The sequence below is a fragment of the Chrysochloris asiatica genome, unplaced genomic scaffold (genome assembly GCF_000296735.1).
Source record: "Chrysochloris asiatica unplaced genomic scaffold, ChrAsi1.0 scaffold00002, whole genome shotgun sequence".
Taxonomy (NCBI): Eukaryota; Metazoa; Chordata; class Mammalia; order Afrosoricida; family Chrysochloridae; genus Chrysochloris; species Chrysochloris asiatica.
In genome coordinates this window covers 34975144-34989706 of record NW_006408520.1, presented here as the reverse complement: position 1 = coordinate 34989706, position 14563 = coordinate 34975144, and the positions used below count along the sequence as shown (strand labels likewise).

The 14563-nt window shown below is 36.7% G+C and overlaps 1 protein-coding gene across 1 annotated transcript in view; it reads right to left on the bottom strand.

Annotated features, from left to right (window-relative positions):
* Positions 1–14563, bottom strand: part of TTLL7 (tubulin tyrosine ligase-like family, member 7) — a 141043-nt gene that overhangs the window by 62229 nt on the left and 64251 nt on the right. The window contains exons 14-17 of the mRNA XM_006831010.1: positions 12605–12806; positions 9792–9997; positions 8108–8242; positions 3926–4006 (exon numbers count right to left, since the gene is read on the bottom strand). Coding sequence (XP_006831073.1) covers positions 3926–4006; positions 8108–8242; positions 9792–9997; positions 12605–12806 — 624 coding nt within the window. The remainder of the gene's footprint in view (positions 1–3925; positions 4007–8107; positions 8243–9791; positions 9998–12604; positions 12807–14563) is intronic.

The window sequence follows — 14563 nt, the reverse complement described above, 5'->3', positions numbered from 1 at the left end:
ATAGTCAATAAAGCACAGGTAAACATCTTCCTGGCATTCTTTGCTTTCAGCCAAGATCCATCGGACAGCAGCTATGATATCCCTTGTTCCACAGCTTCTTCTGAATCTGGCTTGAATCTCTGGAAGTTCTCTGTGAATGTATGCTTGCAGCTGTTTCTGTATTGCCTTTATAAAACGTTACTTGCATGAGATATCAAAGATATTGTCCAATGATTTCCGGATTCCATTGGGTTACCTCTCTGGAATGGGCACAAATACGGATCTCTTCCAATCAGTCATCCAGATAGTTGTCTTCCAAATATCTTGGCATAAATGAGTGAGTGCCTCCTGTGCCGCCTCATTTTCTTCAAAGATTTCAATTTTGATTCCATCAGTTCCTGGTGCCTTGTTGCCAATTCCTTCAATGCACCTTGGACTTCATCCTTCAGTATCATTGGTTCTTGATCATACGCTACCTCTTCAAATGATTGAAGATTAACCATTTCCTTTTGGTAGGGTAATTCATTGTATATTCCTTCCATCTTCTTTTGATGCTTTCTGCATCATTCAATAATTTGCCCAGAGAACCCTTCAGTAATGAAAGTCGAGGCTTGAATTTTTAAAGACCCTATCTACAACACAACAAAACATTGCCTGGTCCTGCACATATATGTTCCTACATTTGAGCCCATTGTTGCAGCCATCGTGTCAATCCATCTTATTGAAGGTCTTCCTCTGCTTTACCAAGTACGGTGTCCTTCTCCATAGAGAGACTCCTCCAGCAAAATGTCCAAAGGACATGAGACAAATTCTGCCAAATTCTCTACTATGGCTGTACTTCTTCTAAAACAGATTAGTTCATTCTTCTATCAGTCAATGGCACATTCAATATACTTTGTCAACACAATAACACATAGGCATAATTTCTTTTTTAGTATTCCTTATTTATTGTCCAGCTTTCACATCCATATGAGGCCTTTGAAAATACCATGGCTTGGGTAAAGTGCACCTTAGGACATCTTTGTTTTTAATAATTTAAAGAGATCTTATATGCCAGATTTACCCAGTGCAGTATGTTGTTTGATTTCCTGACTGCTGCTTCCATGGATGTTGACTGTAGATCTTAATAAAAGGAAATCCTTGACAACTGCAATATTTTTTTTATCATGTTGTTGCTCGGTGGTCCAGTTACGAGGACTTGCTTTATGCTGAGGTGTAATCCATACTAAATGATATGGTCTTTGATCTACACTAAGTGTTTTGAGTCTTCTTTGCTTTCAGCAAGCAAGGTTGCAAGTTGTTAATGAGTCTACCACTCTAATGTCATGTTCTTCCACAGATAGTCCTGTTTCTCAGATAATTTGCTAAGCATACCAATAGAATGTTGTTGTTAGGTGCCATTGAGTCGGTAGCTATTCATGGTGACCCTATGCATAACAGAACAAAACACTGCCTGGTCTTGGGCCAGCCTCACAATTGTTGCCACAGTTGTCCATAGCTTGTCATAATTCACAGTATGACAAACTGGCAGATGAGTGGTGGACCAACAGAATAAGTACAGCAAAAAAACAAGACATGAATGAGTGTCTCTTGATCTATGTACAGTTTCTACATAGACCAACCCTATGCAATATTATTCCTAATTTGTTATGATCCATATAGTCAATGTACAGTTTCTACATAGACCAAGTCTATGCAATATTATTCCTAATTTGTTATGATCCATATAGTCAAATACTTTTGCACTGTCAAAGAATACAGATAAACATCTTTCTGGTATTCTCTGCTTTCAGCAAAGATCCATCAGCAATGATAGCCCTCATTTCATATCCTCGTCTGAAACAGAAGAGGATATGAATCTGAATTGAGTTTCTGGCAGTTCCCTGTATATATACTACTGTAATCACTTTTGAAGTTATCTTCAGCAAACTATTACTTGCACATGATATTAATGGTATTATTCAATAATTCCCATATTCTACTGTATCACTTTGCTATAGAATGGGCATAAATATGCATCATTTCCAATCAGTTGGCTAGGCACAGATGTATGAATACTTCCAGTGCTGCATCTGTTTGTTGAAATATTTCAGGTGGTATTCCATTAGTTCCTAGAGCCTCGCTTTTCACTAATGTCTTCAGTGCAGCTGGACTTCTTTCAGTACCATCAGTTCTTGATCATATGCAACTGCTGGAAATGGCTGGATGTTAACTAATTCTTTTTGGAATAGTGATTCTATGTATTCTTTCCATCTTCTTTTCATACTTCTTGTATCATTCAACACAATTTTTACCCATGGACCTTCAATATTGTAATTCAAGACTTGATTTTTTTCTTTAGTTCTTTCAGCTTGAAAAATGTCAAGCATATTCTTCCCTTTCAATTTCCTAACTCCAGGTCTTTGCACATTTCATTATAATATTTTGTCTTCTTTAGTCACCTTTTGAAATTTTATTTTAAGCATTTTATTTCATTTCTTCCATTTATTGTAGTTACTCTATGCTCAAAAGCAAGTTTCAGAGTCTCTTCTAATATCCATTTAGTCTTTTCTTTTTTCCTGTCTTTATAATGGCATTTTGTTTTCTTCATGTATGATGCCCTTGATGTTAATCCACAGGTCATATGGTTTTCAGTCATTAGAGTTCAAAAAGTTGAATCTATATTTGAAATAGTGTCTAAATTAAGGTGAGATATGCTCAAAGTTGTATTTTGAGTTTATGGACTTATTCTAATTTTCTTCAGCTTCACCTTGAACTTGCATATGAGTAATTCATGATCTGTCCCACAGTCAGCCACTGATCTTGTTCTGGCTGGTAATATTGAGCTCCTCTATCTTCTCTTGACAACATGTAGTCAATTTGATTTTTGTGTGCTTCGTCTGGTAAGGTCCACATGTATAGATGCAATTTATGTTATGGAATAAAACACTGGTTTTGCAAAACTTCTATCATGCAATCCCCAGCATCATTTCCATCCTGTTTCTAAAGCCCAATTTTACAACTACTGATCATTCTCCATTGTTTCCAATCTTTGCATTTCAATCACCACTAATTAGCAGTGCATCTTGAGTGATCAGTTTCAGACTGCAGAAAGTGGTTAAAAAAAATCTTCAATTTCTTTATCAATGCTACCATGTTCAAAACCAAAACAAGAGCAATACAATTAAAAACCTGCCTTTCTCCAGAATTCACTCATTCAGGAGCTAAGCAATCATTAGTTCCTGCCTTGATTACTCCATAAATCTAGCTGGTCTTTACTTCCAAACTACCACATTCCTCTACCCTTCAATTCTATTTCTACATTTAGCTCCCATGAGCCTTTTAGATTATGTGAACTTAAATAAATAAATCTTCTGCTCAAAATCTTCTATTGGTTCCCCATACTTAAAAGAGTCCAAGTCATTACATTACATATAAAGTTGTGATCTAGCACCTGCCAGTCTGTCCAACCTCATCGCTTACCTTTCTTCTCCAGCAAAACACAATCTATCCTAAAGATGATACCTTGGTAAACTTCATGTACACATCAAATTAATTTCTACTTCAGGGACTTTGTATTTGTTCTTCTTTCTGTCTGATACATTTACCTGCAGCTATCACATGGGAATGATTCCCATTTCATTTAGATCTCTGCTCAAATGTTACTTTCTATTTTTTCAATCTTGCTTTATTTTTTTGATAGCATTTAATATGACATTACATTCTGTTATATATTTGTTTCTTGTTAAACACTTTGTCAAACACTAGAACACAAATTCTTTGAGAACATAATATTTTAATTCATTTTTTTTATCCTGAGAACCGAGAACAGTGCCTGACATAACAGGTACTCAAAAAATATTTCATAAAGAAATGAGTAATTGAATGAACATTAATATGGTTTAATTACGAATTAGTAGCCCCAGCTTAATCTGAAATGACAAGGCTACTTTTAGACATTACTCACTTTTCGTTGTTTTATAGAATCCAATTTTATGAGCCAATATGAAGCCACTTTCGTTTTATGATATTTCCAGTTATCAACAATCTGGAGAAACATAAAAAAAAAAAAAATTTGAATGTTCCTCAAAAGTCATAAATAAAAGTAAATGGGTTGAAGCGAACTTAATTAATTTAATTGATCTGTGCAGCAGTTGAGTAGTACTGGTATGGTGCTGTGGCAGAAGCACTGGACCACAAGGTCGGTTTGAATCACAAAGCCAACAGTTCAAACTCATCAACCACTCTTCTGAAATGCTCTACAGGGTTGTTGTGAGTCAGAACTAACTTGAGGACATTTAACAATAACAACATGCAGTTGCAGCACTATAGCATTGTCACAATAAAAAAAAAAGCCTACTTTCATAATGAGATATGTGAAAAGATTTCTCACATACAGGAACCATATGAATCCAAAGCGTTTCTCTGTTTGCATTTGTGAGCACACAATCTCTAATGAAGTCAAATGTCTTCAGGTGCATAAAGATTGGAAAATACCTAAGACATAAGATGCCATTCTCACAATACAATGTATGTTTGGAGAATGTAATTATGAGTCCTGGTGTAGCACTGTAGGATAAACACTGGACTGCTAACAGTAAGGTCAGCAGTTCAAACCCAGCACTCACTCATTGGAAACCCTATACAGGATCACTATGAGTTGGAACTGACTTGTAGGCACTTAATAGCAACAACATGATTATAAACTATAAATAACCATTACATATTTTTAAATAAAAATTTATTATATTTTTGCTTGTTTTGTTTTTAGACATATACTTTAGAATGTCCCAAAGCAATTTGAAAAAATGAGTAAGGCAAAATGCAGGACTGTGGTCTTTATTTTACAACTGGCCACTAGATGGTGCCTTTCTCCTCCTGAAAAAAAAAAAAAAATTCAGGCAGTCCCAGATTACAAACAGGTTTTGTTCCTACATCTGTCTTTAAGCAGAATGTATATATAAATGGGAGAAGTTAAGCACAGTTCATCTCTAATATAAGAAGTTCAAATATTTGTCTTAATACATAGTATATACTTTTATATGCAAAAAACATAAACACTTCCAGATACCCTAAAACATCTTTAACATCATACAGTGTTAACAATAAAAATGTGTTGATGTGCTTCACAAAGTATCACCTGCTTGCTATTACAAACCATTGTATGTGCCTCAAATGTTTAATAAAATAGACTTGACCAGTGTTGGTTTGTAACTAGATTTGTATATAGTAAGATGTTCACAACCAGGATGTTGTATGTCTGTTACAGTGAGCTGAGTAATTATCGAAGAATGAACCTTTAACAAGTAGGTTTGAATGAAGTATTTAACCAGGACACAATGTACCTTGAGTGATTGGACTTTTTTTCACCAAAAATATTTGAATGACTTGAATATTCTTTGCAAATTAGGAGTAAGTCATTGACTTCATGTATACTTTGGGGCTTTTTGCCATTTCTGAATATTCTACTCTAGGAACAAATGAGTGTGTAACAACAAAAACACACCAAGTCACCATAAGTCATTTCAAAATGTGAACAAAAATAATTCCCACATTATATTATAAAAAGGGATACATTACAATGAGTTTGTATTAAAATATACTACTATACAAAGGGGTTACAAAAAGTTTGTGGAAAACTTCTATTATCTTTTCATTCCATTTGTCCTTACGGAACACAGTGGTTCCATATAATAAGTACTAGACTTCGAACAACAATGCTTTCAGTTCAAGCCCACCAGCCTGTCAGTGGAAGAAAAATGAAACGTTCTGCTCCGGTGAAACCCTATACAGGGTCACTATGAGTTGGAACCAACTCGACAGCACTTAACAACAACAACTTCCATTGAATAGATTCCTACTCAGAGTGGCCCTATAGGGTTTCTGAGGCTGTAAATCCTCTCAGGAGCAGAAAACTTCATCTTTCTCCTGTGGCCTGGTTGATGGGTTTGAACTGTTGACCCTGTGATGAACAATCCAGTGATTATCCAACAGTGCCACTAGTACTCCTCGGCATACTTTAGTTGGTGTTGTTAAGTGCTGTCGGGTTGTTTCCAATTCATAGAGACCAAGTGGGCTGCAGGAAAAGGCACTTGGCCACAAAGTTAGTTTGAACTGCAAAGCTGGCAGTTCAAACTCACCAGCCACTCTTTGGAAACTCTATACAAGGCAACTCTATACAAGCCTTCTATGAGTTGGAATTAACTCCATGACTCTTAACAACAACCGGCGATCCTGCAATTTAAACTGACCTTGTGGACCAATGCTTACCCCACACCACCGTTATCACACCAAAACAATATTTGTTCCTTTCACTTCTTCTAAAGAATCTTTGCCAACCTCTTCTTATTTAAGCTCACTGGTTATTTATCTAAATCAAATGCCCACTGTTTTCTGCACTAAAACTTTGAATTTTTATAGGATGGTATTCATTTGATCTCAGAAGAAACAGCCATGCAATTTGAAAATTAGCATTCAGAGAGATGAAAGACAACAGCAATAATGTCTGAAATTGTGGGTAATCCGGTTGCAACTATTACCTCTATTGTTCTTGCAAAATACGTTTTTAAATTCAGAAATCAGTTCTAATATGTGACATCTCCCAGACCATCATTTGATCCCCCCAAATACATATCCTACCAAATGTGTTGAGAGTATATGGTCATCAGACTGTAAAAGCTAAACCAAACCCATTGCTACCATGTCCATTCTGACTCAGTGATCCTATAGAACTGAGGAGAACTGCCCCAAAGCTGTAAATCTTTACAGAAGCAGAAGGTCACATCGCTCTCCCTTGGAGAGGCTGGTGGGATCAAACCGCCGGCCTTTTTACTAATAGGCAAGTGCTACAACACTTCACAAATAAGGCTCCACACTAGATTGTTAACACCCTAGAATTACAGAATCAGAGGCATAGTAATCCTAAAACTGACCCAAGTTCCAGAAATAGGAATATATTAAAACACATTTAAGATACAAACAAAACTCTAATGAAAAAATATAGTTGACAGTGATGTTTTAGTGAGGCCTGTTTTAGATACATTTTCCTTGGGGAAAGATGCCACTTAATTATCGACTTGGTGGTTAGCAATCTAGTGCTTATCTTCTAGTTCCACACCAGTGTGTGGATATATATATATTTAAAAAACCACAATGTCTGCCATTTGAGAAAAAGATGAGGCTTGCTCCCAAGAAGATTTAAAGTCTTGGAAACTCTATAGAGGGTCACTACTATTTGGAACTAACTCAATGACTCTTAACAACAACATAATGTATATATGGGTGTTTTAAAAAGTTCATAAAAATGGAATTTAATGATTATGGGATTTTTCCATTAACTATTTGAAACCTCCTCATATATATTTTGGAGTCCTGGTGTGGTGCTATGGGCTAATGCATCAGACTGCAAAGTTGTTTGAACTGCAAGGTCGGTGGTTCAAGCTCACCAGCTGCTCCTTGGAAACCCTATACAGGGTCGCTATGGATTGGAATCAACTGGACGGCATTAAACAACAACAACAACATATATATTTGGAGTCCTGGTGTTGCTCTGTGGGGTAATGCGCTGGAGTGTAAAGCTGGTTTGAACTTCAAGGTCGGCGGTTCAAGATCACCAACCGCTCCTTGAAAACCCTATACAGGGTTGCTTTGGGTTGGAAGCGACTTGATGGCACTTAGCAACAACAATGACATATATATTTGAATATACTTTTATTTTCTTTGATTACAATAATCACTCATGATATCACGTTCAGATATTCTTGACAAGTTAAGCCAGGGTCCCATTTTTTTCATATCATCTCATTCCATATTAGATCTTTCTAGAAACAGGGCTAATCTATTTTTAATCATTGAGAGCAATAATTAATTAACACTAATAATTCACACTTGATGAAGTTTCATCATTATAACGCTATTATATACCAAAAGATATTTTGCACTGCTGATTATTAATGTAATTTCACTGTTCATGAATGAAAATCATTAAAATAAATCTATATTTTCTAATGCTTGGGAAGATTGAAAAGAACATCAATTAAGTTTACTATGTCAGTGAGAATAATGCCATTGGGAGATAAATCTTAATATTTCAAGAATAAATATAAAAAGGTATGATCCCCTTGGTATTTTATATACACTAAATACTCACATCTTCTATCATTAGTTCTGATTCTGCCTCTGATTTTCCTGGAAATCGGATCTTCATGTCCTTGAGAACAGATAAGGTCTGATTCGTTAAATCGTCCTCTTGTTCTTTTGTTTTCAGTTGCCGCAAGGACTCACTCTTAAATTTGAAGGAATACACATATTTGTAAGGGATCTTATTTCATTGTGCCACTATAACTTGAAAAATATTTCTAGGTAAAAATGATGTATTTTTAATTGAAATGAAAAACAATGAAGGAAGAAAAATTTTTACAAATATTTATTAATAAACTATAATGAAAATGCAACATACTGCATAAACTACTGATATCATAAATTCTTTAATTAAATAAATTCCTAGGAATAAACAGATTCAATTCCCAAGAGTATCGTTCATACTTCCACATAGCTGCATTTTTTGTTTAGCTCAAAATACTTAAATATAAATGAGTGTCTACGCCCTGGTCACCTTGTAAGTGGAAGGTGGGGAAATGCAGCAATGAAGACACAGACTGAGTTTGGCCATGCTCTATAGATACCCAATGACCTTAAGATGAGAGAGAGATGAGGAAGAAGGGCTGGCTGGTTTGGAGTTCAGGGAGACGTATGAACTCTCCCAAGCACAAGGACACTGTCCTAGCCTCTGAGGGCTAGAGTTAAGAGTGAAGTGGCCAGCTGGTCTGAACTAGGGGGAGGGCTTGCAAGAGCTCCCAAACCTGCAGATAGAGCTAGACTGGATGGCTTGTTGACCAGAACTTGATCAGGTAAAGATACAGAAATCTGATACAGGGAACAACATAAATTGCCACAACCTGATAAACTAGACCTTTGCTGATGGATGAAGTTGTCCACAATTCCAACAGAAAGGGAAGGACTCATAAGGGTCAAACATACCTCCTCAGTACACTGGGTTGGCAGGGATGGGCAAGTTAGAGTTCAACTATCAAAACTGGATGGAGGGGGTGCAATAAAGGCAGGAAGCTGCCTTACAAGCTTCCATGAGGGTGCTGAGTGTCAGAATGAGAGTCAGATAGAATCCCCATCAAATAGTTTTCCTCTTGTCCAGATGGGTCTGATGATGATGGGGATAGGATTTTGTATGTCAATTGTGAGTAATTGTTATCAGGACATGAAACAGAATATGCATGAATTTTTGGAAGGAAAACTGATTTGCTCTGAAAATCTTCATCCAATTCACAATACAAAGTTGAAAATAAACTAAAACATGAAGAATGTTTTACTTAAATCAATATTATAAGAATTTATCAATGGATTATTTTTAAATCTATCAAACATATAATCCCATTATACTGAATTTTTCATACAAAAAAAATCCCCAAATTTTCAGATACATTAAAGACAGGCTTCCAAACTACATTTACACAGATGTGTTTCAACAAAATTGTTCTACTATAGCAGCAAATGGAAAATAATAATAATGCTATTCTCATTGTACATCCTTGAGTTCTGTTACAGGGAAGTCTAACTTTAAAAAAAATCTCCTAATACAACGGTTCACTAAATTGTAGCCTAAAATAGAAGAGTAATCAACTTCCAAGAAGCCACAAGTTGAGTAATATAGGAAGAGGCTGAGGCTCAATCTAGCCTCCTCCCAGCTGATCCCTTTTACCATCTACTTTCTGATAATGTGCTTCCTATAATCTTAAAAGAGAAGAATAGAAACTCACCACCTGAGAGTTGGTAGAGCTGACATCATTACTTTGAGCTAGGTGTCTCATGTAAGAGGAAGCACGGTTTAGGGAATGTGACCGGGACCCTGAAGTTGGCCGGGATGCTGTTAACATTTGTTGAGCAGAAAAGGGGCGGGTCTCCCCAATGGAAGGTGACTGAGCAGAGATGGACCGAGGGCAGCTGACTGACCGTCTCATGGAGCCTATTGAGGATGGAGAAGTGGAATAGTAGAGCAGCAACATTAGAAGTTTCCCTCAACACTGGCTCTATTATAGACTAATGATTAGGCCAGAATGGCAATAAATGTCAAAACACAGGCATCACCATGAAAATATGAGTTTGAATATATATAAGAAGAATAAGAAAAACACTTTAATATTGTTTTCTTTACTAGGCATGGCACTGTAGGGTAAGCACTGGACTGCTAACCACAAGGTCAGTGCTTCACACACACCAGATGCTCCTTGGAAACCCTATACAGGATCACTATGAATTGGAACCAATTTGACGACACTTAACAACGACAACAGTACTTTAATGTTATGTTCTAGAAATACGGCACAAAAGAGCCGGAAGAAAGTATTAATTTTTTATGGAGTACCTGTTATGTGTCAGGCATCGTGCTGGGTGCTGAATCCTCTCAAAAACCCTCAAAGGACGAATCTTTGTTTACTTTTCTCCCCCATCTTTTATGAATGAAGAAACTGAGGCTTAGAGGTCATACAGCAAGAAAGTGCCAAGCTCAGGTTTGAGTTCTTTCTTTCTCTATAGTATTGCAACACCATTTACTTTCCTTGGGATTAGATTGGTCATTTCATATTTATACAGTTTTGAGTCCTAGTGTGACACCGCGGGTTAATGCGCTGGACTGCAAGTTCAGTTTGATCCGTAAAGTCAGCGATTCAAGCTCACCAGCTGCCCCTTGGAAACCCTATACAGGGTTGCTATGGATCGGAATCGACTCATTGGCACTTAGCAACTACAACATACAGTTTTGAGACTGCATATTTTGCAGAAAGATTCATAGGGAGAGATAGAAAGCAGTCTAGAGAATGGCTAGGCTTAAAGAGAAAGTTACAGAATTTAGGTCTCATGAGAAAGAAGTAAAGAAAAGAAAACTCTAACAATTATCCTAATGGAGTTTAAGTGTATAATAAACTATAACAAGAGTATTTTAAAATAAAACTATTATGAAGGAAAGCAAGGAAGTTAACTTACTAAACCATTGCTGGAGATTCAAAAAAAAAAAAAAAAAGGTTCACATTTCTATTTATTGCATTATTGAACAGTCTTTTAAGTGCAATCTTAAGACAACAGAGTTCATGGCAAAGAGAAACAAGAGAGAGGAGTTAAGAAAAGTCCTGAATTTGAGGCAATGTTAAGAAGGGGTATTATATACTAAGCCTGAGCAGCAGAAATATCATACAGGATATCTGGGGACAAAAATTAAATGGGCACAATATTAAATGTATTTCAGGGCTGAAGACAGAATTAAAGACAAGAGAAAAAAATATGAAAATAAAGGTCAAAAGAGACAAAAAGGCAAGACAAAGCAAGGACAGCTAGTTTGCTTTCCTGTTTCCTGTGCACCAAAAGCCTGGACTCAAATGCTTACCAGTGGAGAAAATGACAGAGAACAAAACTTCAAGTATTTCACAATTAAGATGGTTCACAGACATAGTTGATTCAAATGCTTTTTAAAAAACAGGTGAGAGTATAAAGCATGAGGAGCATTGGTGGCGCTATAGGATAAGCACCGGCCTGCTAACTACAGACCAGCAGTTCAAACCTACCAGCCACTCCATGGGAGAAAAATTACCCTTTCCGCTCCTGTAAAGATTTACAACTTTGGAAACCCTACAGAGGGTCACTATGAGTCGGAACTGACTTGATGGTACCTAACAACAAGTATAAAGCAAAGTGGCTGAGAAAGTTGGGAAAGAGAACACAACTTGCTTAAAAGAAAATATAATCAGCAGATAAACCATAAGACAGATTTAAAAAAATGTTTTAATAAAATTCATATAGGAATTTAACTTTTAACAAAACTATGAAAGAGAAAACAGTGGACTATCCCACGACTGCCGTCCTGTCTCTTCCGACTCCTAGTGACCCTGCAGGAAAGGGCAGAGCTCCCAAGGACTTCCAAAGCTGGGAAACTTCCCGGAAGCAGACTGACTCATCTTTCTCCATGGGTTCAAACCCGTGACCAATACCTAGGCAAGCACTGCCTTGGCCCACTGCACCTCCAGGACTCCTTATAATGGACGATAACCCACTGCCATCGAGTCTATTCCAACTCAAAGTGATCGTCCCAAGACTGTAAATCTTTTCAGAAGCAGACAGCCTCACTGTTCTCCCATGGACTAGCTAGTGGGTTTGAACTGCCAACCTTGAAGTTAGCAGTCCGGTGCGTATTCTACAGGCCTCCTTTGGAATGTACTATGCTGTTGTTACTAAGTGTCAAAGAATCATAGCAACACTAGATAGGGTTTCTGAGGAGCAGTTATTGGATTTGAACCACTGACCTGGTGATTAGCAGTCCAGGACTTAACCTACAGTGCCACACCGGGACTCCAGAATGCTGTTGTTATGTGCCATAGAGTTGGTTCCAACTCATAGCGGCCATCTGCAGAAACTGAAAAGATTTGAGACCAATGCCCTCATCATGTTAGGAAAGAAAGTGAAATCGAGTTTTGACCTCCTCATGCACAATACATGTATTCATTTGGCCCAAGATTCTTTACAGTTCAGTAATTCCAGTTCCATAATCATTTATAAATAATTAAGTGAAAAGTAATTAACTTACTGGATTGTTGAATAAATTTGTAGTGGTTGGAGTTTTTTAAATTATATGTCACTTGCTTTTCTCTTTTCTTGTCTTGACCGTTGTCTTCTTTTTCATTCTCGTCAGATTCTGAACAGCTCCTGCTACTGTCATAACTGCTGTCACTACTGCAGTACTTGTGTTTTTTCAATACCTCGGTGCTCTCAGGCATGGAAGACAGAGGCTAGAATACAGGAGGGGAGATTATTTTGTTAGAATTCCAAAATGAAAAACTTACCAACAAAATCAGTTACTATTGTTAATTTCCTGCTTATGCTTGCTGCGTTTCTCTGAAGGCTAATAATTCACCACAGCATTACTGCAACAGGGCTGCTTATCCTACAATGCTACTGACTAAGTTTTAGGTTTCTACAAATATTCTTTCTCAAATGATCACATTCAGTCATGAGGAGGAAAATATTTCTGTTGAAATTATACTGTTAATATTCTTATTTTGGGATTTTTTTTTTTAACAACAGCAAAATGTATGGAATAAAGGATGAGAGTATCCACAAAGACTAACAAAATAAAGGAAAAATATCAGAAACATAACCATTGTTTCTTCATTCCATCCAGAGACTACTCATCTAAACTCAGAGGTATACATTTGTTAGACCATTAATATTCAGTCTCACTTAGTAAATGTGTGTGTACAAGAGAGAGAGAGAGAATGACAGATAGGGATGGTGGAAAGAGGAAGAGATGGGAAAAGGTTGAAGAGAAGACAGCAACCAGAGAGAAGCCACTTTACAGAAAGACTTAAAAAGAGGGCCTGTAAATCTATCTCACTCAGATATTAAAACAGCAAAAAGCAAGCTATTCCTAGCATGGCTAGTTTGCTGTAGATATTTTTATAAATAAAAAAATTAGGTAATCATTCATTTTCCAACTCATGTCTCTTATCCAAGAATTTTTAACTCTAACACATACGGTCTGGTCATTATGGAACAGCAATATTCTTCATTGTTTATGTTATATAAAAATGATTCGCATAATGTGAAAATCAGTATGGTAAGTAGAAATGTAAAACTACATAGATTCCCAATGCTATACTATTGTGTTCCAATAGTTTTATTAGAATTACTCGTTTGCAATCTTCCCACAATCAACGTGTTTCCAATGATGCCAACTGAAAGGAGAGAAGAGAAGGGAAGTGGGACAACTTCACTTCAGAAAGAATGTGCATGACTGAGAAAAAGAGAGTTTTATAATTTAGCCTTTTTAAGAGACTATTGATTATACATGCCATATGTCACCTATTCCTGCTGGGAGAGATTCCTACAGTTGTACACTAGATGCTGTTCTCAGATAAGTCAAACAAAGGTGTTTGATGTTATCATCCACCATAGTTAACTCCTTGGGTATCATAGGATTTTACTGAAAGAAGGTACATCCTCTAGTGTAACCATATAAGAATAGAGATGTTGTTGTTGTTGTTGTTGTTGTTATTGTTAAATGCCGTTGAGTCGGTTCCGACTCATAGCAACCCTGTATAGGGTTTCTAAGGAGTGGCTGGTGACCTTTAATCACCAACCTTGTGGTTCAAACCAAGTTTGCACACCAGTGCATTAACCTGCAGTGCCACATCAGGACTCCAGGAACAAAGATACAAAGAGATAAATAGCATTTCATGAATTGCCTGGAATACACAGTAAACCACAATATAATCTTCTTGAAGATATAGCCTTTACAAAGGCTGAAAAAGAACCAAAGCAGAAAAGTCATTTACTACACTAAGGAATCAACTTGTGTTTAAAAGTCTGTTCTTATTTTGATGGTCTATTTACTAAGCATTAATGTTGAAAAATATATGCACAAAAACTTGCACAAGTAACACAATCATCAACCATTTTGGCAGCCTCGGGGAAAATAAATTTTGGAGGAAGAATGTTTCTTCAGAAGGTTAGCATACCCAGAAGAAGCAGGGGCACAACGGGGCTT